Source organism: Salvia hispanica, chromosome 4 (genome assembly GCF_023119035.1).
Source record: "Salvia hispanica cultivar TCC Black 2014 chromosome 4, UniMelb_Shisp_WGS_1.0, whole genome shotgun sequence".
Lineage (NCBI taxonomy): Eukaryota > Viridiplantae > Streptophyta > Magnoliopsida > Lamiales > Lamiaceae > Salvia > Salvia hispanica.
In genome coordinates, this window is record NC_062968.1 from 15,088,595 (window position 1) to 15,111,441 (window position 22,847).

General features: G+C 34.0%; 3 protein-coding genes, 1 long non-coding RNA gene, 1 other non-coding gene and 1 pseudogene across 6 annotated transcripts; all 6 read right to left on the reverse strand.

Annotated features, from left to right (window-relative positions):
• Nucleotides 1–44: 44 nt before the first annotated feature.
• On the reverse strand, nucleotides 45–3,537 carry LOC125220096 (laccase-14-like). The gene is made up of 6 exons (XM_048122231.1): nucleotides 3,398–3,537; nucleotides 2,766–2,917; nucleotides 2,419–2,663; nucleotides 2,193–2,321; nucleotides 421–1,362; nucleotides 45–287 (listed from the first exon to the last, which is right to left on the reverse strand). Exons 1-6 carry the CDS (start codon nucleotides 3,485–3,487, stop codon nucleotides 157–159), a joined length of 1,689 nt encoding a protein of 562 aa, XP_047978188.1. The 5' UTR covers nucleotides 3,488–3,537; the 3' UTR covers nucleotides 45–156.
• Nucleotides 3,538–6,123: 2,586 nt separating this feature from the next.
• LOC125217653 lies at nucleotides 6,124–7,053 on the reverse strand. The gene is made up of 2 exons (XR_007175782.1): nucleotides 6,856–7,053; nucleotides 6,124–6,445 (listed from the first exon to the last, which is right to left on the reverse strand). It is a non-coding gene; the product is annotated as an uncharacterized LOC125217653 (long non-coding RNA).
• Nucleotides 6,936–7,080, reverse strand: LOC125185790 (annotated as a pseudogene).
• A 1,447-nt stretch (nucleotides 7,081–8,527) lies between these two features.
• On the reverse strand, nucleotides 8,528–8,648 carry LOC125185716. Its single transcript, XR_007170223.1, has one exon. It is a non-coding gene; the product is annotated as a U5 spliceosomal RNA (small nuclear RNA).
• A 4,435-nt stretch (nucleotides 8,649–13,083) lies between these two features.
• On the reverse strand, nucleotides 13,084–14,097 carry LOC125223822 (two-component response regulator ORR9-like). Its single transcript, XM_048127117.1, has 3 exons — nucleotides 13,838–14,097; nucleotides 13,565–13,734; nucleotides 13,084–13,471 (listed from the first exon to the last, which is right to left on the reverse strand). Exons 1-3 carry the CDS (start codon nucleotides 13,941–13,943, stop codon nucleotides 13,217–13,219), a joined length of 531 nt encoding a protein of 176 aa, XP_047983074.1. The 5' UTR covers nucleotides 13,944–14,097; the 3' UTR covers nucleotides 13,084–13,216.
• A 3,468-nt stretch (nucleotides 14,098–17,565) lies between these two features.
• On the reverse strand, nucleotides 17,566–20,187 carry LOC125219150 (protein NRT1/ PTR FAMILY 5.4). Of its 2 annotated transcripts, XM_048121038.1 has the most exons (5): nucleotides 20,082–20,187; nucleotides 19,752–19,969; nucleotides 18,758–19,287; nucleotides 18,059–18,464; nucleotides 17,566–18,016 (listed from the first exon to the last, which is right to left on the reverse strand). In XM_048121038.1, exons 1-5 carry the CDS (start codon nucleotides 20,146–20,148, stop codon nucleotides 17,630–17,632), a joined length of 1,608 nt encoding a protein of 535 aa, XP_047976995.1. In that variant the 5' UTR covers nucleotides 20,149–20,187; the 3' UTR covers nucleotides 17,566–17,629. The 2 variants fall into 2 exon arrangements, with proteins under 2 accessions (XP_047976995.1, XP_047976994.1); XM_048121037.1 differs by having other exon boundaries at nucleotides 17,566–18,464; nucleotides 20,082–20,186.
• Between the last annotated feature and the right edge of the window lie 2,660 nt (nucleotides 20,188–22,847).

A 22,847-nucleotide genomic window follows, 5' to 3' on the forward strand; every position in this document is an offset into this window, starting at 1 on the left:
CATGGTATTTATTAAACTCAATTGTTAAATATGAAGTTGCTACCTTCAAGAACTGTATTTATTTATTCAGTTTCCTAACTGATATCAAGCCTTATACATACAAATGAAGAAACATAACATCTTGCAGTGTTTTTGTTTGACATGTATGCCTCAGCTTTAGCATTTGGGCATATCTGCAGGTCGAGGGAGCATCTTCGCGTCTCGGCTCGTCCCCTCCTTAACGATGAACGCCATCTCCATACCCCAGCTCACATGCCGCTCCAAATGGCAATGCAGAAGCCAAACTCCTGCAACAAATCCATTATACTGTTAGGCCAGAAAAAAACCCACGCTGATACCATGATAAAAGTAAACAGGACTCCAACTTAAAACCAATTAGAACTTATATATTGGTTTCAGTTTTCTCTTTACACTGCATACCTGGATTGTTTGCCTTGAACCTGATGGCCGTCCACCCGTTTCGAGGAATAGCAATGGTGTTCTGCAGAGGCGGGTCGACTAGATTATACCCGGAAGGGTCTGTCGCCCGATCAAAATTTCCGTTACCTCTTCCAACCACGTAGAAGCTGTATCCATGGAGATGCATTGGGTGGTATGTCCCACCAAGAATATTTGTTCCTTGAAAAACCAGCTCGACCGAGCTATTATACTCCACCACCCTCACTCGCGTCCCATTTTGAGGTACCCACAGCAGCCGCGGTACGAACTCCATCGTGTAGTTAAACTGGAAAGGAGGATTTCCCGGGAAATCCTCCTCGTACACTCCCATAACCCGCTTGTAGTAGGCTTCAAGAACGTCGATTTTTGGCTGCACGAACGTTACATTGTTGATGCTGGCTCTAAACCGGCCTTGCAACGCTCCGTTGCACGACTCGTTTAGGCCACATTCAAATATGTTCACTGAGAGAGTGAACATGAGCTCTGTGTCCGCCTTTTGAGGGACGTCGATGGGGTGATCCGTTGTTGCTAAGCTTCGGAGGCTTGCTGTGAAGGTGTTGGCGGAGATGGCATCGTCGATGTTGGGGAGGGTAGGGAGGAGAGGAGAGGAGGGTGCGGTGTAGTTTCCGGTGTAGACGAGAATGGCGGTTGTGGTAGTGTTGGCGAAGTTTCCGGCGATGTTGTGGGGCCTAGAGGCCATGTAGTAGTGGCTAGGTTGTTGGTTGGCTTCGAGCAAGATGTCGATGGTTTGGCCCGGGGATATTGCCACGTAGTCGGTTGTGAAGGGTTTCGTGTAGGCGGCGTCTGAGCCGACTACAGTGAGGTTGTGGTTGGCGATTTTGAAGAACATGATGTTGTTCATCACATTGTTGATCATTCGAAGTAGGTATGTTTTGCCATATTCTACTGTCACTTTGAATGTATCTATGAATTCGTATTTTCAACAGAAATAAGTTCAAATTTTTTATAGATGATTAATGAACATAACTTTAAAGATTGCTTCAAACTTAAACCTTTAGCATCAGATATTACTACTGAACCAAACTCACGCACGAATAAGTTCAATTTTAACAATCCAGATAAAGGTTATACATGTAATTGGCCTGATGGTTTAGTTTTGTTGAAATTGACTAAGATCTTTTTGTAATGATTTTTTTTTTTTTTTTTATAAAATGATGTGAACTAGAAATGGTAAAAATTGACCAAGAATAGAAGATAAACATTTGACTTATTGTAATTTCGTGGGACTGTAACTTGTATTAATATGATGGACTCATAAGTCATTGGCCAGCAGTGAAATTTGACATAGTGGGCAGGAGAGAGTATCAAGCAATTTAATTATTGTAAAAAATCCTGAACATGCTATCTATTCTAGTATGACGTAGTTGAGACTTTAAACTGCTTCAAACAATAGTAATCTTTGAGAAATTCGGACGTAATGTAAGATATTTAAAACATTATCGAAATCAGAAAATTAAGTTGTTTAACAAAAATACAAGAGCTCAACTATATGTTTATAATGGTAAGACATGACCCAATGTTTACATATAAACTTGGAGGGGTTAAGTATATGTCAGTATAACTTGACTTGGTCCATATTTATTTTTGGATCGTCTCCTATGATTTGACTTTTTGGACAATCACTATCCAACATGTACACGAGCAGTCATATAGTTTTATATTATAGTTTTAATGATAATATCCATATTAAAAAATATTGAGACACATGCATTTAAAAAGCTATTAACGTTTACCTGATGTGGAACAAGGATATTGATCACCAGGTTGACCATTAAAAAGGAAAGCATCAGAAGCATTAGGGTCTGATCCAGTTTGAAGGGCCTCACTTAGAACTTGTCTTATATCACTCTTCCACCATTCTCCTACACATTATTCAATTTTTCATATTTATAATAACAATAATGTAATTTTGGTGAGATATATACATAAATGATGATTTAATTTACTATTTATATGTACCTAATATGATGGGAATTTCAGCACTTGGCTTAGGGAAGGGATATGCATCTCCCTCTTTGGGTAAAACAATTAGTGCACCATAAACAGTGGCGCGAGACCATTCAATGTGAGCGTGCCACCATAAAGTCCCAATCTCGTCAGATAAGATGATCCTTTGGGTAAAATTAGTCCCAGGTCGAATCGGACACTGAGTTATGTAAACGGGTCCATCCGTCCATGGATTTCTCGGCTGCTTTACCCCATGCCTAGCAAGAACAATGTCAATGTATATAAATGTTTGTTATGTAATCTTTTTTGAGTAGTAAAATTTGTCAATGTATATGTGTAGGTGAAAATTTTAATATTACCAGTGTATAGTTACATTCTCACTAGCTCTATTGATAACATCAACAATTATTGTGTCTCCAACCCTCCCATACAATGTGGGCCCAGGGAATTTTCCATTTACGGTCAAAATGGACTTACTGCTGCACAATCTCGTGTATGAAACATCTTGCAACTGCAAATAATATCATTTCACATTTTGTTATTTTCTTATATATTGCTAAAATAATTGTGCTAAAATTATAAAAGATTGAAATGGTTCAATTTATGCAGTTACTTGTCGAATTCTTTCAATAAACAATACTCCATCCGTTCCATAATAATAGAGGCATTTAATTTTGTGCACTCATTTTGAAAAAATAATTATAAATAGTTAAAGTGAAGGAAAAGTAAAGTAAGAAAGGAAATATTGTAAATAAGACTCTGCTCTACATTATTCTCTCTTACTCTACTTTCTCTCCACCTTAACTATTTAATATCATTTTTGCAAAATGAGTGCGAAAAATGAAATGCATCTATTACTGTGGAACGGAGAGAGTAATAAGTAAAAAAATAAATGAACATAGATATAGTTAGCAGTATAATATAAGTAGCATGCATGTGTGGAACAGTGCAAGTGAAAGAGAGAATTAATGATGCAAAATCATATACTTACCACAAATTTCTGTCTTTGGATTTTTCCATGCACTGCTACAAAGCCACATAAGAGAATAAGCAATGAAAAATACAAGGTGAGGCACTTCATGCTCGAAGATATTTTATCACTCAGAAACTAAATATATTTGATTTTTAAAATTATTGATGAGATTGATATGCTTCTAATTATTTAGAACTGAAGTATATATAGAGGTTGAGAATTGTAGGTGATTTGAGATTTGCTTCTTCCAGCTGGATAAGAATATGATGGATCACTTTTGCCTCTGTTTTTGAAATTAAGAAGCTCTTTTTACATCATTTTCAACTTCATAAATAGTTTGAACTTTCGCATACTTTGAATTAAGGACATTTTACGCGTCCAGATTTTGATAACCTTTTCCTTTATTAGATCCGTTTTTGACAATTTTTGTCATCTATTCATATGAATTAAGGTCAATAATCATCACAAATTTCGACTGAAGTGGCTTTAGTCTTGCATATTCTTTGAAATTTGCTAAAAAAGTAGGGGTGTTTAATTTAATTTAACAATCGTCGGACATGTTGAAAATGTAGGCCAACATTTGGTCCAAATGGCCGAGGCCTTTGATTTTTGGTTGTCGTAACCATCATCGTCTAGCCTTGATGACTAGGCATTTCCATGTTCCCTGCTTAAGCGGTGTTTGAGTGTTAGAGACACATTTGAACACAATGTATCTCTCAATCTTTTTTACATCTCTCATCATATATATGCATAATTCATCGCTTAACTAATCAAGTAGAATTGTTTTCTCTTCTCGAAACTCTGTCAAGTTTGTCACTGCATAGTGAATTTGAAACGTTTCTACATGTTAAAAAAAAGTTGGCTTACGTTTGGTGATATTAAGCCGATTGAGAGCACAACATGGCGTAATTTATCTTGGTATCTTCAAAAGTTTAGAGGATTTGGAAGACTTGAATATAATGGTTGTGTCGTATACCGAAGCTAATAGGTAATGAAAACGATGCTTCTTCTTCTTATTTGTTTGAGTGCTCCGATTTGTGACATTTTAAATTGTAACTTGTAAATCTAAATGCTGTTAAAAGATTAGTAGATATTAATCTTAATTTACTAAAAGGAAGTGACTTCAAACCTCACAAATAATGTGAAATATGTTCGACTGGTATACTAGAAAGCATGTTTTATGAGTTGTTTTTGTATCAATAGCTCTAACAATAATACTCTCTGACACATTAGAATGAAAGATTATTGTTAATGGCATGTATTTTATAATTTGTTGATTATATCGCGCGCATAAATATTAGCCATACATGTACAATTACTCCCTCCGTCCCAAGATAAGTGACCTGTATTCCTTTTTGGGGTGTCCCACTATAAGTGACATATTTCCATTTTTAGCAAAAAGTCATCTCTCTTACTTTATTCTCCACCTACTTTATTCTCTCTTCTTTCCTCTACTTTTCCCTCTCTCATACTTTACTCTCTCCACTTTAACTTATTTAAATACCATTCCTTAAATCCTGTGCCCAAAAGAAGTAGGTCACTTATCTTGGGACGGATGGAGTATTATTTAAGTAAAAAGTCTAGGTGTAGAATGATGGTTGGTAGCCATAACTTATGACTTCTCAATTACTGTATTGTTGAAAAAATAAGTTTCACTACCTAGATAGAATTCAATAACTTATAGTGAAAGACATATTGCAAACAAAAGTTTGGTATTTAACTTGTAGAAACATGATTTTTCCTTAGTCATACTAACCGTTAGTTTGTTTACTGATTTTCCATTTTACTATTCCCTCGTACGTTCATTATTTTACTAGTTTGTCGTATGAGTTTTTCTAACAACAACAATAGTGAATTTCGAATTAAGTTTCAATAGCATCAAAGTCAATTCAAGTTGCAAAATTACCCAACTTCCAAGCATATCATTTACTATATTATATCATCTCTAAAAGTCAATTGTTTCTTAATTCTTACTTATACTTATATTCAAATTGTGTTTATGGTGAACTTAAAGTTCTGGTGCCAAACTTCATTGAATACCCGCGAAATTATGTTTTGATTTATTTTATAGTGATAAATAAAGAGAAATTATAAAAATAGGAAACTCGAACCTTAATGTCATAATTTACTAAACTACAACAATACCGAGAAGCGGGCGATAACAACAAATCAAGCCACAAATCAAATAATGGAGGTCTTGCTTATAGTATTATTTGTTGTGTTAATTTAGTACTCCCTTCGTTCTATAGTAATGAAGACGTTTCTTTTCGGCACGAAGATTAAGAAAAATTGTGTTAGGAGTTAAATAAAGGGAGAATAAAGTGGAAAATGAAAAAAAAGGTAGAGAGATGAAGAGAGAAAAAAATAAGAGAGAGTAAAGTAGGTGTGGAAAAATGTGTTGATTTTTACTAAACGGAAAAATGACTCTATCACTATGGAACGTACCAAAATGGCAAAATGACTCTATTATTATAGAACGGATGGAGTCATAAAATGTGCTACTCCTTCTACCGAATATGAGAATAGTCTAACTAGCAAAAAAAAGTAAAATAACGAAGAGAAACAACCGTTCTGAAAAATTGTAAAAACTAAAATAAAATAGTAAGACCAATCCTTTTAAGAGAAAAAATTGATGTGTTACTATGATGACATGACAATATTGTAGAGTAGTTATTTTTTTGACAAATACTCATTAAGTAATTTTATATTTTTATACTGCATATATTCATGTACAAGTTGAGGTGTGATGTAAAGTGTTAAACCCTCTATTTTAAAATTAAGAACTAGATTGTCGATTGCTTGTTTGGGGCACATTCTGCTCTTAAATACTTCCATTAGTAGCAAATAGATGCACACACATGAGTAAAAAGCGGCTTTATCCAAGAAGTCTACCCATTCAATCCGCAACTGGAACTCATTTTGCTAAGTTAAGCGTGTGTTCACAGATTGGCCAACTTGGTGGTATGGGCATCTGTTACCAATTGATCATCCTCATCAGTCAATCTTCTCTACTCCAACTGCTTCCTCTTGTGCTCATCGTGAATTAAGCTCCACCAATTCATGCATCTACACATGCAAATATATCCACAAGTGACTAAAACATGTTGCATTAATCAACCTATCATTCGCCCTCTTTATCAGATGAGGGGAGACAATACCCTACCAAATCTACGGAATTTAACCTCATCACATTATTCTACCTTACCGGTACCCAATATCGAATCTTCACCCTCGCCATACTTACTCACCACCACATTAGATCATTGCAGTTGCATACTACTTAATATATGTATAATGTATGGCATGATCAAATCTAATTTCCTTAATATACTAATCGAATGCTAATACAGTTTATAGTCAGACACAAAATACAAATCATCCAAACATTCAACATAGTATTAGATTACAACTAACTCCTTCACATCTTGCCCACCAAACAATGCTCACATTTATATGCTCCAATTATCGTAGTTCACCTTGGTAAGATAGGGCAACAAGGCTGACTTTAGGCAAGCGCCCCTCCCGAGTACAAACATTTGAACTAGAATTGGGCAGGGGCCGCGCGAACGCAACACAAATTATGACGTAGGCTCGACCACTAAAGCCGACCTTAGGCGGGCGCCCCTCCTAAGTGCAATGGAGATCGCCGACCTAGGCCATGGGCCTTATGGATCGCCCATTCACCCCGTCCAGGTAAGTATGGAGCTTCTATTTCTTTATATATCTGCAATTTGCATACACCTCCTACTAATATGTCGATGTGGGACGTTTTATTTTCTTTCTTAATAGCTTGCTTTGTTTTTCTGTGTGTTGTATCAGACCACTACCCAAGATTGATTCTTCAATCTTCACCCTCATCTATCTTACCACTACCCAAGATTGAATCTTCACCCTCACCATAGTACATGCCCTGTTTCTGTAATATACTCAAAAGAATTTTAAAAACTTGATATATCATGACATTGTTTGTCCTGAACTATATGAATAATAATAATTAATAAACCAACAAATACATTTATCAATTAAAGACAAAAAATTAGGCCTGCTTATTCGGCCGGTTCCGGTTCTATCCGGTCCGGTTGACCGGGTACCCGGTTACAAATTTTCATAAATTTGGGAACCGGAACCGAAATCGGATCCGGCCGGTTCCGGTTCCGAATCGGTCGGGTAAGAACCGGTCGGTTCCGGTTCCGAACCGGAACCGATTTGTAGTTTCAATTTTAATTTTTTTTAAATAATTCAACATATAGAAATATAACAATTAATACCGAAAAATTCAAATAAATACAAATCAATAAAATAACAATATTCATCATCCAATATTCCAATACCTAAAAACTATAATTCAATAAATACCTAAAATAGTTAATACCTAAAAGTTCAAATAAACATAAAAAAATGCAAATCAACAAGATAACAATATGCATCAACCAATATTTAAATACCTAAAACAATAATTTAATAAATTACTAAAAAATCTAACACTAAAAATTAAAATCTATGCACAACAAAATACGAGTATACAACCAATATTCTAATAAGGCAATAATATTCAAAAGACCAAAATCTTAATTACTCTATTTTGATTTTAGAAAAAAATCGATATATTAATACATTTAATCATTCACTTTAAACTTGATTATTTTAATAAAAAAATCTTAATTAATTATGAGTTATTTTTAAAAAAAATCAATTATTTTTGAGTTATCATAATAGGAGCGAATCAACAAATGGTGCGAAAGATTGAAGATTGATCACAAAAAGTAATAGTACTTTCGTTTTGCAAAGGCAGTAATCACTTTTGCTAATAGGATAATCAAAAATATTTTAAGAATAATAAAACAAATGAAATATCCTTAGTTTAATATTTTAATTTATATTTAAATTTTATAATCTCTAAAATTGATATATATTATTCGATTCCGGGTAAGAACCGGTCGGTTCCAGGTAGAACCGGAACCGAAATTTTCGAAAGCATAAGAACCAGAACCGGAACCGGTTTTTCCGGTTCCTCAATTACCCAGCCGATTCCAATTCCGGTACCGGATAACCAAGAACCAGAGAACCGGTTAAGCAGGCCTACAAAAAATATCAATCATACAATTAAACATGGCAGATTGCATAAACATTAAACTTGCATTGTGGGGTACTTTTCAATAAAGAAAATACCCTCCCAAAAAAGGAGTATACTGCTTGAATTGCGATGAACACACGGTATTCTTTAGTAAAAGGCGAAAGAATAGTTCGCTATGTGTTCAACGCGCAGCTGCGTGATTTCATTTATTGTGAATTTCCATATTTATAACGTTTGTTGCATCATTGTTTTAGTGTTTTTACGATGTGGGACTTCTTTTCTGCCAAAATAATGATGTGCTTGCCCTCTCCCTTGCATCATCTTAATTTGATTTACTTATATCCTTTTACTGTGTAAATTGTTTCAATCTCAGTGTAAATAACCTGCTAGTAGCAACATATACTATTATACTATGTTGTATAGTATAACTATATAAGCCTTCTACTTAAACGAGATGCATCAGAACAGAACAAAATCCTGAAAATTATACATTGAGTTGCAATAATTCCTACAGTGCCATAGTATATTGAGATTGTAGAAGTTACCTGGTTTCAACATGTTGTAGCAATGTAGCTCTTGCTTAATTCTTAGTTGCAAAAAGAATGAGGAAAATTGGACAGCAACGGGCCTCAGGATAAAAGTCTGAACTCTCTCGTGTTCTTACAACTATATGTAATGGGCCTCAGGATAAAAAGATAAAAACTCTTTCTGATCTACATAACATCACCTCCAAAATAATGCGATTTCATTAATTTTTTTAGCTTGGTCTGCAGAAATGTGTGTTAGGAGTAGTTTCTTTTGTAAATCCCAGTTTGCTACTGTTTTTTTTCCTTTTCTTTTCTTTCTTTCTTTTTATTACTTGTAATAGGCATTCCTTTGAATTCAGAACATAGACCAAATTTTGACTTGCACCAAGTACTTGTATATGTTAAAACTACTCTTCTTCCATCAATTTAATTTTCCTTAAAAGAAATAATAAAAATGACTTGGTACGTTTCTCCATTTCACTCTGAGAAAAGGCAATGTGGTTTATGAATTTATTTGAAAGTGAGTGTTATTAGGATCTATAGATCCTTGTTTGGAAGGGCATCCAGAACATGGTGTTTTATTTGGCTCAGTTATTTGTATGATTTAAGTATATTTCAAACAGCTCCACAGGGGAGAGCCTATTTAGTTGCTAGTTAGGAGGTTGTTATTGAAGCCTGAAGGTCAATATGATTGTAGCTGTTGCACTGACTAAGCTAATTGGCAATGGATCCAAGCTAATGTGTCTGATCAGACTGGTGGCAATGATGACGCAACAAATTATAGTGAGGTGAGACACATTATTTTTATGTTGTGCTGTTTCATGTATCCCTGTATTGTATTCTTCCTGGTATGATTCATGAATATATATTATGGAGTGCCATTTTTAATTGTGCGACGTGTTTTGAGTTGTTTTATTAACAAGGTTGGGGTGGGGTGAGGTAGTGCAGGTGCACACCTCTGGTTGAGATTCTACATTTTTAGAATATATAAGTGGGGTGTGCTTAGTGCTGTATTACATATATTAGTCCTTTTCATCTCCTAATTTAACTATATACTTGATCACAGATAACCTAGCTTAATGGAAAATCATCTCCTCCTTTTATATGAGCTGTTGATTTGTCTATCTATTTGCATGACCTCAAAGTTTGCCCAATAAGTACTTCACTTTAGTATTAATTCGTCTAACAAAATTTTTGCATGCACAAACAGGAAAAGTAGAAACCAGCGTGCATTGGTTAGTATAACATGAGCTGTGCCTAATTAATTAGATTAAACTAGTAGTACTATAAAGAGAATGGCTCGAAGGGAGGAAACTTGATTGTCTGGGATTTAATTCAGAAGCCTGTTGATTAAGGATGGCTAGGAGTTGGAGACATTCACATAAGGAATGCAGCGCTGTTATTTAAATGGTGGTGGAAATTTGCAGTAAACCAATGCCCTCTATGGAAGAAAGTTGTGAGTTCTATACATAACACTAGATACATTGGGGAGTTCCAAAAGATGGAGAACAAAAATTCATCAAGCACGTGGTGTCAAATTCTGAACTTTTCGCAATTCAGCAAAGAAGTGCAAGAAGTGGCAGAGAAAGGAATAAAAATAAAAGTGGGCAATGGAGCGAGCACAAGATTCTAGCTTGATAAATGGACTGAAAATGCTACTCTAAAGTGACTCTTCCCTAGACTTTTCGTGATTTCTACCCAACAATACAACTTGATTGAGAGCATGGGTAAATGGGAAGAAAATAGATGGGTGTGGAAGCTTAAATGGAGAAGAAGACTATTTGTATGGGAGGAGGATTTGGTGAAAGATCTCTACCTAGCTGTGGATCATGACTCCATGAGTGAGAGTGCGAGGGATGTCAGACTATGGGCTTTTGACAAGTCTGGCTCTTCTCTGTTTCTAATTTTTACCAGTAGGTCTGTCGCATTGTAGGACAAGGAAGCAACCGCTTTTGTCATGGGAAACTCGCATGGAAGAATGTGGCTCCGCCGCGTGCACAACTCCTCGTTTGGTTTGTCCTACATGGCAGACTAAATACAAAGGAGAGACTTTTCAGATTCCGATTCCCCGGAGTTGAGGATGAGCTTTGTGTATTTTGTGGGGAGGAACCTGAAACAGTTTATCATGTTATTTTTGGTTGCAGGTTGTCTAGTAGAGGTTTTTTTGTTGCTTGTTTTCTTGAACTAGTTTGTTGAAACTGAACTTTGGTTCCTTTGCTCACCGATCTCTAAGCGGTTTGAGCCTTTTCTTTCGTATCAAAAAAATAAATTAAGTACTAATGGGAATTTTATCTTTGCAATATCTGTACAAAATAATTTATATTTGTGATCACTCTACATCTATACTATGTCATGATATCATTTTAGTTATGTTTGCATTTTTGAGTGTTTTTGACAAAATTATTACTCCCTCCGTCCGCGAATAGGAGTCTCGTTTTTCTATTTTAGTCCGTCCGCGAATAGGAGTCCACTAACTCATTCCACTCACATTTCATTTAAAATTAATATATACAAGTGAGACCTCTATTCCACTAATTTTTTTGCACCCACTTTTCTTACCATTTCTTAAAACATGTGCCGCCCATAAATGGGACTCCTAATAGCGGACGGAAGGAGTAATATTTGTGATCACTATACAATTATTATTATACTATGTCATGATATCATTATAGTTATTTTTGCATTTTTGAGTGTTTTTTACAAATATAACCAACAAGCATTCATGATTATATTAAAGACTTTTCGCAGACTTGCTAGGAGCATCCACAGCAGACGTTGGAGGAACTAGTGACTAGGCTGGTGGGGAGTCGTTGGCATTGCTCGCCATCCGTTGCGGGCATGGTGCCACGCCGCCAGGGTGGATATGGGGTGTCAAATTTTTTATTCCAAATTCATAATTTCTATGAAGTCAACGCAGACCCATGTTTCTCTTCTTTATTAATCAAAATCCATAATTTCTATTTCCGCTACACACAAAGGTAACTTTTACAATTTCACTATGGAAATCTCGTTTGAAGTTTAGACAAATTTACATAAATGGTTAATACTCATTTTGATATATAGTGATTATCATTCATTACAATTTATACCATATATAAATAACCACATGATTTAGTGGCCTTTTATACTACTACCCCTAACAAAGTTTAGTACCTAAATTCAAATTATATTTAATTTATCAAATGCTAACTAGTCAACAATGGAGGAACTTAAACTATAAACCCATCATATTTGAATTTGACTTTAATAAATAAAATATATCTTGCATCGTCATGTACTTTAAATTATGCATAACATGATTTAATTTGATTTCATGCCTTTAATATTAGACGTTGACAAGAACGATGTCAAATTAAAATAGATAACACAATAAGACTCGAATATTGCACAGTCATATAGCGTATTTTTTTTTCCTGGATAATAAAAATAATCATAATTTTAGGCAATTAGAGATTACATTCAATGGTATGTTGATTAACAAGTAATGACAGCCCTGAAACCATTAATTAGAAAAATGGCTGATTAAGAGAAGAATTTAAAAATTGTGACAACAAGTTGGCTCACCGACCCACAAGTTGAGGAGAAGTCATTGTAAAGTAGTTGATCTTGATTCTTCAAATCAATTAAAACAAATCGTCAAATCCTCACCATATCAATAAATTATAGTAATTGAGATTGGGTTGGAGATTTGCTTCACTTTATTTATAACACAATTTCTATTTTCTCATAGTTTTTAGTACATGCCTGCCTGTCGTCAAATTTTATCTGTCGGAATTAAAGTGCCGTATAATAATAATTTTTATGCTTAAACAATTTTTTCTCTTTTTTTTTGGAGATTCTATGTTATTTTCAATTAATAGGCTAAAACTGTTGACATGATTTTCAAATCGGGTGTTTCCAATTAATTTTTATTTTAAATAGTTTTCGCATAATGAAAATCCACTGAACCATATAAACAGGATTCTCGAATTTTATGTTGCCATATAATTTTATTTCAAAGGGTTTTGCCAAAAGCAAAATTCATTGAATCACATTAAAATATATTGTTGCCTTAATTAAATTACAACAAATAAAGTCTAGAAAAAGAAAATTGGCAAAGCATAAAAAGTAAAGATAAATTTAATTTATCTTTTCGAGATATATTTACATGAGTAAAAGTATTTGTATTAGTTTCTAGCTAGGACAAAATCAATTAACTCATACTCAAAATTTTGATACTAAAAATTCAGAAAAAAATCATTCCAAGTCATGATTCAGTCTTGTTCTTGTCCGATCAGGGGAGAGGCATTCTTCAACTGGCTTCCTCTTGTTAATATTTTGGATTTCTTTTTTCCCTTTCATCAAATGTGGCCTCAGCTTGTTCACATCCGATTGTCGAACCGGTTTCAAGAAGAATTCCTCTGCTCCATGTTCTAAGCAGCTGTTGATTCTTGACGGCACATTTTCCGACGACATAATCACAACCGGGATGTCTCTCAACGACGTCGATTTCTGCAATTAATCAATTCATAATTAATATCGTTACATAATTGAATAATTAGGGTTTTCTAAAAAAAAGTAATGTTACTTAAAACTTAAAAATACCTTGATTTTTCTAAGGAGATCGTAGCCGGTTACTGCAGGCATGCTGTAATCTGTGATGATCAGATTCACTTCAACTCTTTGGCAGTTTGAATTTGAAAATTCGTCATCTTCTTCGTCGTCAAGCAATCCGAGGAATTCAAGAGCCTTCACTCCGGATTCCACCGCAGTAACTGTTTATATATATGATAAATAAAAATGTATATTAGCATATGAATTTAATTATAAAAAATAAATTAAGATATAGAAAATTGTTACTACTAGAAATTAACTAACCTTGATAAGAAGAAGTTTTGAGAAGCCTCTCTATCAATTTTCGATCAATGATGCTATCATCAACGGCTAGCACATGGAATTGTGTTTCTCCTTCTAATCCGTTCATTGTTAATTTCTACTAATTGAAATTGGAGAATTTGATGAGCTTTTGATATGAGGAGAATTGGAGAAGAATAATGCAATTGTGATGTGGAGAGGAATGACTGATATGCAATATATATGAATTAGGAAGAGAGAGAAAAGAAGAAACAATGAGATATGATTCAGAATCTTGATGATTTTTCTAAGTTGATTTTTGAATTGCAGAAGAAGCAATGAACTTTCTTTAGTAATTTTCCCCCTCGCTTTTGCGTGGATTTGATTTTTTAAAATAATGCAGAGGATCTTGAATTGGAATAAATTAATTGATCTATTTGGCCCTTTGACAAGTCTAGGGCTACAATAGTGTATGTCTCTTGACCTTTACATTATTATGGTAACATGATGCCAATATATTTGCGATCTTCACAATTATTTTTGACTTTTCATTCACATATATGTATTTTTTTTTTTATTCGTACGATCTTAGTCATGTTCGTTTCAATATCTATTTTATTATTTTATATCTTTAGTTTTGGTAAAAATAATTATTAATGGTACGACTTTTGGAAATATTTGGGATGCTTTTTTTATACCCTTTGTTCGTGTCGGTCTTGATATAAAGTTGTTTAATGGGTTGCCTTAAAATAGAATTTACTGAGATTAATTAAGACCTAGATCGATGTGCAAATATTTTGATAAAGATGGAATATTGTACGATTGTAAAGAAACAAGATTTAAAAAATATGAAATGAGATACTTGGATTTTTGAAATTTCAGAATCTGATGCGTTTTTTTAGGTGAATCACAGAATCAGGATTTGTTTCTATTTTAGGGTCATTAGTTATCTGTATCGATATCGTAATATACTTCCACTCTAAACTACAAAAGATTGCGGATAGTGATTTATATTTGTAAGAGATTATTCCTTCAACTTGAATTTAATTAAACGATTGTTAACATGGTATTTATTTATCTTGTTCATGATTTCCTATATTTTTATATTGGATTCTTATACAAACTTTTAAAAATTTTGGATCTTTATATTTTATATTTGATCTTATTTGATTTTACGGATTTTATTTTCATAATTTGAATAGGTTATATTGGGTATTTGGGTTCTTATACAATTTTTTTATTTTTGGATTGTTATATTCCCCTTTTACGAAAAGATAAATGTACATAAATTGTAGTACATGTATATAATATTTTTATATTTTTAAATTTAATTGAGTTTAGTAAAAATTAGTTTTGTTGTTTACGGGGAGTGATCAAATGCTAACTCATCATTTAATTGCTAACTACAACTAATTTAAGGCCATAGGATTCTAGAAAATGTGTGGTCTACATTTTGCCATGTGTAATTTTCGTTTTTATTAATTAAATCGATAAAGATAAAAAAAAACTCCAAATTAGGATTTTGGATAAAAATGTCAATATTGTGTTCCGAAAATATCAACACAATGATTTAAGAATGTTAACCCATTGCTTATATTGACATTCTACATGTATTATATTGACATATTTTATATAGTATGTTGACATTTCTGCTTGTACGAAAAAATAAAAAAATTTCAAATTTTTTTTCAAATTTTGACGTCGGAACATATGCATGTAGGATATCGTTGGAATCCTTATGAAATTATCTTTAATTTGATATATGTTATATGAATTTAAAGTTTTGGGATTTCTTTTAAAAGTTAGTTATAACTAAACATGTAGTTAATTGATATTAGTACTCCTATTGATATTTTTTGGAATTAATCCTATGACCTTATTGACGTTTTTCGTTGATCGTATTGGCATTTAGGGATTAATGATCTAAACTCTTGATTTGAATATCTAATGGCTATTATTTAGTTGTAGTTAGCAATTAAGTTATGAGTTAGCAATATAACACTCCCCTGTTGTTTATTGTATTAAATGTAGCAACAAGAAAGAAGTGATTTAGAAATTTTATGTCAACTCATAACATGATTTCAATATTCAAGCTTGATTCGAATTAATTATACAATATAATATTTTGTATAAAAATATTTTTTTCATAAATTTAAAAATATTATAGTTAAAATTTTGATTTTTTTTCAAAATGTTGCAAAATGATTAATATGAAATTTATTTTAAATCAAATAATGTTCAATGTAAAATGTTAAAAAAAAGTTTGTACGTACATTTATGTACATTTATCACTACCCCTTATGATCTAAAAGTAACATTTACAAATTAAGTGTAAAAAGTGAAAACTAAAATCGGTACGATGATGGAACCAAAATTTTGAATTTGAAAATAATAATAATAATAATTATTATTACTATTATAATTATAATTATAATAATAATAAATTAACGGTTGAATTATTTCTTTTTTTTTTGTTAATTATCTATATATTACTTGTAATCATAACAATAAGATTTTTTAGATACTAGCTATTCATTCTTATGTTAATAAATTAACTATTTGCATAAGAAACATAATTTTATAGTCTGCCACAAACTTACTATATTTGCGTAAGAAACATAATTTTATAGTATGCCACAAGTTGCTAGTTTGCTAATTTCTATAATTCGACTACTTGCTAGCCTGCTACGTAATTTTAATCTCAAATTGTAAGGTGTTTCAAAAGTCACAAATTGTTCTGAAACTTAGGAAATCTGGATTGGATATTTGGGCTTCGTAGGACTATATAATCAATAAACATAATAGCACAAGCAAGCCCAGCAATAAAAAATTTTATGACCCACAACTAGTAAGCTCAACTAGGTTGTACGAGGGACATAATTAATGTTGAATTAAATGATATACGATTGACATATATTCTGAATAGATATTTATGGTATATTTATTTTCTTTAAGTCGGTTCATCGCGAGTGAGAGATGGTGAAGTTTGTGATTAAAGCATAAATGTTGTGTTTGTCACTGACATTTTTCACTAGTTTTTCTTTTATTTGTTAATTTATATGTCGAGTCAAAGTGAGACAATCAATCCGGACAAAAGGAGAAATATTCATGTGGAAAAATAGATTTTTTTAGAAAAATATTTATAATAATTTTTCAATTTTAAGTAATTAATGTTTATATGATAAAAGTTAACATTAAATATCTTTAAAAAAAATTACAAATAATTTTGATAATAAGTACTTCTTCCGTCCCAGAACATGAGTATTATTTTGACTAAGAATGAGTTTTAATAAATGTAAAAAACAAGTGAGTCGAAAAAGTTGATAGTATGAGTCTCAATTTATATACTCGTAACAAAATGTGAGTCAAAAATAAGTTAAAAGGAGTAGAATTTAAGAACAGCTTATCATTTACAGCAAAAGTGAAAATAAACTCTTATTATATGAGACAGACTAAAATGACAAAAATGGACTTTATTATAAATCAAAGGGAGTACAAAATTTAACAAAACATATAAAAATTAAAATTAAAAAGTATAGGTAATAATAAAAGGTGGTGTTCGGTTTGTTAGCTAAAATATAATCTACGACTAAGTTGTGAGATTATTTTAGTTGAAGGGTTGACTATAATTAATTATCACATTATCCCATGATTATTGAGTTGTGAAATTCAATTTTATGAACCAAACTCACTACATATTTAATCTTGAGATACACTTTTGTGAACCAAACTGTTCGATGCAGGCTTAAGAATTGAGAAGAATATAGAGTGAGACATTATTTAAGTCCCTTTAAAGTTTAAAGTTTAAACACACAATCAAGCTGCAGGCTGACTCCTCTTATACACAAACCTATTAGCCACGCAAATATAAACACAGAAATTAAGCGCACTCACACACCCCAACACCCAATAAAAATTCTGCAGCTTCGCCCTATTAATATTATCCCCCAACCACCCCTCTCCTCCCGCCGCCGCGCTAACTCTCTGCACCGCCGCTATCACCCCAGTGCTCAGGAAGCTCCCCACCCCGGTCACCGTGATGTACGCCGCGGCCCCCACGCTCCTCATCCCCACCGGCATCTGGTCGTAGAAGAGCTCCTGCAGCCCCACCACCGCAAACACGTCCGCCAGCCCGCACATCACGTACTGCGGCACCACCCACCACGCCGACAACGGGACCGCCGCCCGCGGATTGTCCAGGAGGCCGTGCTGTGCCGCGACGCGCAGCCTCCTGGACTCCACGAGCGCGGCCACCACCATGGTCAGGATGGAGAGGAGCAGGCCGGTCCCGATGCGCTGCAGGATGGTGATCCCCGAGGGGCGGCCCGTGATGGCGCGGGAGATGGGGACCAGGGCCCGCTCGTAGAGGAGGACGGAGAGGAGGATGGTTAGGCCAGTGATGACCTGGAAGGACGCCGGGGGGATTGTGAAGGTTCGAGTGATGGAGCGGTTGAGGGTGGAGGTTTGCTTGGTGAAGTAGGTCCCGAGCTGCGCGATCACAACCCCGAACATTAGGCAGCTCAGCCAGATCGGGATCAGTTGGAAGATCAGCTTCGCTTCTTCAACTTGCTTCACTGAGCTCAGCCGCCACGGGTCCCGCTTCTCACTCGATGCGTCCCTCGCATCGATCACCGCTGCTTTGTCTACAAACCTGCATCCAACACAGACCTGTTAGAAATGACTCACTTTCACCCCTTCAAAATTCTCATAACTAGAGGATTATCTATTTTCAAAATCCATGCACTCATATAATTAAAAAAGAAAAGAAAAATGAATATGGACATTGGTGTTAGTCATAAAGTGGACCTTCAACAACAACCATATCTCAATTTGCCAACATTAAGCCTTAAGGTGAAAAACCTAATCATTCACAAACAGTGATACTATCTTGCTAATTGGTAACACAAAAAAAAATTAAGGAAAATAAAGTAGATTTATGATAACCTGAAGTGACTGGTGGGTGCTAGAGTCCCCGCACCGGAACCACCACCCTCCATGCTGACGCCACCGTAATCGTCATCTTCGACGCACACGCCGCGCGCCTCACCCTCCGGCATCCGCCGCTTCCTCACGGCGGCGACCACCACCTGCGCCACCCTCGTGAACGGGCTCCCCACCGGAGCCTCGCGGCTGTAGCTCCCGCTCCCCGCCAGGAAGACGACGAGCGCGGCCGCCACAGCCGCCGCCAGCATCCCGAACCCTAAGCTCCAGCCCACGTGATCCTCCACGTAGATCACCACCAGCACCGCGGCGGTGGCGCCGGAGACGATCCCCACGTACCACCAGTTGAAGAAGGAGCTCTTCGCCGCCTTCTCCTCCGGTATGCTCTCGTCGAATTGGTCGGCCGCGAAGGTCTGCACGCAGGGCTTGTGACCGCCTTCGCCTACGGTTAGAATGTAGAGCGCAATGAAGAAAACTGTATGGCGCGCTTCGAGTGGAACCGTAGAGACCGCTACCGTCAGCAATATAAGGCCCTGTCGAATTTCATATTTTAATTGAAATTTAATGATAAAATAAGTAGTTAATTAATTCACACAAAAATAATTGTACATATAGTGAGAGAAAATATTGGTAGGATTTCACATGTGAAGAGGCAAATACATTTTGAATATATGTAATTAATTATTCACCACTTGTATGTGGTAATTAATTACTGTTCCATTGGATTCTTCTACGTATAGTACTTGGTAGTATTATGAAAAATCCTATAAATACGTATACAATACAATTAATGATCCAACAAGGCAACAGCTAACGTCTGTTTGGATTTCTATTTTGAAGTGAAAATTGGATTGATGAGAATTGAATGAAATGATGAAAGATTCAAAAAAAAATTGCTGCGGAGAAAAAGAGAAATGAAACGTACACACATTGAATTGGTTGGTGTGTGATAAAAATTGGGGAAAATAAATTAATGTAGAGAGAGAGAGAGGCGTACAATGAGATAGATGATGGAAGAGATGAGAATAGTTTTGAATCGGCCGACGTAGGAGTCGGCGAGGAAGCCGCCGACCACCGGGAAGATGGCGGCGACGCCTTGCCACGTGTTGACGCTCTTGGCGGCGGTGGCGGTGGGCTGGCCGAGCACCTTGGTCAGGTACATGAACAGGTTTCCAGCAACTCCGTAGTAGGCAAATCTCTCCGCCACCTCCACAACTAATTAATTCAAATCAAATCAAATTCAAAATTTAATTTACAAAAAAATAAAATAAAAATAGAATCATATATACAAATTAATTACTATATTAGTAAGAAAAGAGATCGTTACAGATGATGAAAATGGCTGATTTCCAGCCACCTCTGGAAGGTTTGGTGGAAGGGGGATTCGCAGCCATTTTAAGTTTTTGAGGTTTTGTCTTTGCATAAATCTTACTCACATTTACAGATATATATACGCACACATTCAACCCAAATTGATATTTTATTTGATTTATTTTATTTTATTTTGTCGACGTGGTTAACTCTGGTCCTATGCTCTAAGAGTAGGTGCACTATGACTAAATTTATAAGGTGAGTAGCAAATTAGTAATAATAAAATGTAAAAAAATGAAAATACACCCATAATAATATGGAAAAAATAGAAAAACCGGAGGTAGCCCCACCTCACATGAGAAGTGAGGGTCATAAAGCACTTGATGGTAGTGAGATTTGATGAGAAAAACACTAGTATAGTTTTATGAGTGAGAGGTTGTTTGATATTTTGCATATGGTATTTCTCATTGATTTAACACCAATATGGAAGTGTAATAACAATTCCTTGTGGTGGAATATTGTCATGTCTATGTTCTTTGCATCAATATTGTTGACAACCTAGCTAGTTTAGATAACTTTATTTAAATATTTGTTCTACCACTTCTTTCATTCACAACCTCCACATTAGTCAGATTAAAATCTTTGTGTTATGGCAGTAGATTGTGGAAATCTATTTGATGTAGGATAAAATAAGAGCTATATATACATGATTTTTTAAAATCATGTATAATGCATATAAGTGAGGTCAAGTAAAATCAACAAATATTTTATAAGTAGTCCTCTGTATGGTGTATTTTGCAAATAAGTAGTAATATTGATCTCACTTATATATCATGTATAATCATATTAGGAGTCTTATTTTCTTTTCGTTATAGATTTTAAAAAATATTAAAAAGTGAGTGGAAAAATTAATTAATAGAATATTGGTCTCACTTGTATATTAGTAGTTTTAAATATAGAAATATGAGTGGAATAAAATTCGTGGAATGCGATATCCTATTATTATCAATAGTAAAAATAACTGAGACTCCTATCTGCGGACGGACTACGGGAACAGTAGAAAAGAAGAACTAAAAACTACTCCTAAGAAAATGGGAAATGACATTTTTCAAAAAGTTATTTCAGCCTAGATTTTCATGACTGTCCTTCGAATCAATTTACAATTGATTGCGGATTGAAAATACCCTTTATTAATAGTATTAACGGTATTATCTTTTCAAGAAAAATATTGTTTAAATCAAATTAAAAGAATTACAATTAGGTTATATTTACATGACATCATCTATTTATTACGTTAAAATGTTAAAAGTTTGTACTACGTTATCTTTAGCCACATCATAATCTATACAACTTTGATTAAAGAAAGTACAATTAACCATCAAATTACACTTTCATTCATCAGGCATAACTTCGTTTCGAAGAAAATAATTCAGTGATCAATTTTCTTCCTATTAATTTAACCACTCAATCACTTCTTGCTTAAATTTACTAGTATTTATTTTCTTATATGTTTAATTCTATTCATAATTAATTGAATAGGATTTCATCTGCCTCAGTGAACAATTTATACCTGCATAATTTTTCTATGCCCGTTTCTTAACGTGTGTATTGAATTGTAAATCTCGTTTCTATTTTAATGACTTTTCCCTCTCGTTGTTTTGGTATATGCAAATCTCAAACCACATAGTAAAGACAATAAAATCAGTTAAATTATTAACACTTTAAATGTCTTGATTCTCTAACGCAAGTACGCAACAAAGGAGCCGTAAAGTTCACTAATAACACTAAGTGGGACAATACTCGACTATTTTAAGATTGTGTTTGCTTTGAAATACAATGGATAAATTCTACTATTTATTAATTTATACTCCCTCCGCTCTGAATAAGAGTACATAGATAACTCTCCATGAGTTTTAAAAAATATAAAGAAAAATAATATAAAAAATTAGTGAGATATGAATTTTAATTTGATATTTAATTACGCCTAGTTTTGTACATCCTCCGTCCCATAAAAGATGTCACACTTTCTTTTTTAGTTTGTCCCACAAAAAATGTCACATTTTCCTTTTTGAAAAAAGTTCTCTCTCACATGAATATAAAAATTATATTTTCTCTCTCCATTTAACACACAAAACAAAACCTCCTAAAATCTCGTGCCGTCCCACAAGTGTTACATCTTTTGTGGGACGGAGGGAGTAATAAAAATATAAGTATATTTTTTCTATTTATAATAAAAATTGAAAAAGAAATTCTTACTAAAATGCGGACCAAAATAAAAAAAAAAAGGCTAGGATGGATGAAATACCACATTTGTATGTTATAAATTAAAAACCGAGCATATTTTACTCATTTAACTTTTGGGACAACCCATTTTTCCTCCGGAAAGATCAATCCGACCATATCATATAACAGTCGGAATAACCCATTTCATCATTGGTTAAAAAATCTTTGTACCCTCAATTTAGTGGACTACTAATAATAGTAGCTTTTGACAATTTGAATTTATCCTTCAACTAATATTAAGACTAGGATAAATATATATTATTTCCTCTGTCCACGATTAATTAATTGAGCCATTTTGACTTAACACGAGATTTTAAGAAATAAATGAAAATTAATTGAAAAAATTAGTGGAATTTAAGTCTTATTTTTATATTTTAGTTTTATAATAAAAAAGTGAGTATATGATAAATTAGTTAGTTAGTGATATGGTTGGGTCCATTACCAAAAATAAGTAAAAAGTAAGAATGTCAATTAATTTGATGGACGAAAAAAAGAAATT

Coding starts and splice junctions, on each gene's coding strand:
- LOC125220096 (XM_048122231.1), bottom strand. CDS start 3,487: ATGAAGTGCCTCACCTTGTATTTTTCATTGCTTATTCTCTTATGTGGC. Junction 2,918..3,397: donor TCCAAAGACAGAAATTTGTG/GTAAGTATATGA, acceptor TATTATTTGCAG/TTGCAAGATGTTTCATACAC. Junction 2,664..2,765: donor GAGAATGTAACTATACACTG/GTAATATTAAAA, acceptor TGTTCTTGCTAG/GCATGGGGTAAAGCAGCCGA.
- LOC125223822 (XM_048127117.1), bottom strand. CDS start 13,943: ATGAACGGATTAGAAGGAGAAACACAATTCCATGTGCTAGCCGTTGAT. Junction 13,735..13,837: donor CAAAACTTCTTCTTATCAAG/GTTAGTTAATTT, acceptor ATATATAAACAG/TTACTGCGGTGGAATCCGGA. Junction 13,472..13,564: donor ATCTCCTTAGAAAAATCAAG/GTATTTTTAAGT, acceptor GATTAATTGCAG/AAATCGACGTCGTTGAGAGA.
- LOC125219150 (XM_048121037.1), bottom strand. CDS start 20,148: ATGGCTGCGAATCCCCCTTCCACCAAACCTTCCAGAGGTGGCTGGAAA. Junction 19,970..20,081: donor ATCAGCCATTTTCATCATCT/GTAACGATCTCT, acceptor TGAATTAATTAG/TTGTGGAGGTGGCGGAGAGA. Junction 19,288..19,751: donor CTTCCATCATCTATCTCATT/GTACGCCTCTCT, acceptor GAAATTCGACAG/GGCCTTATATTGCTGACGGT.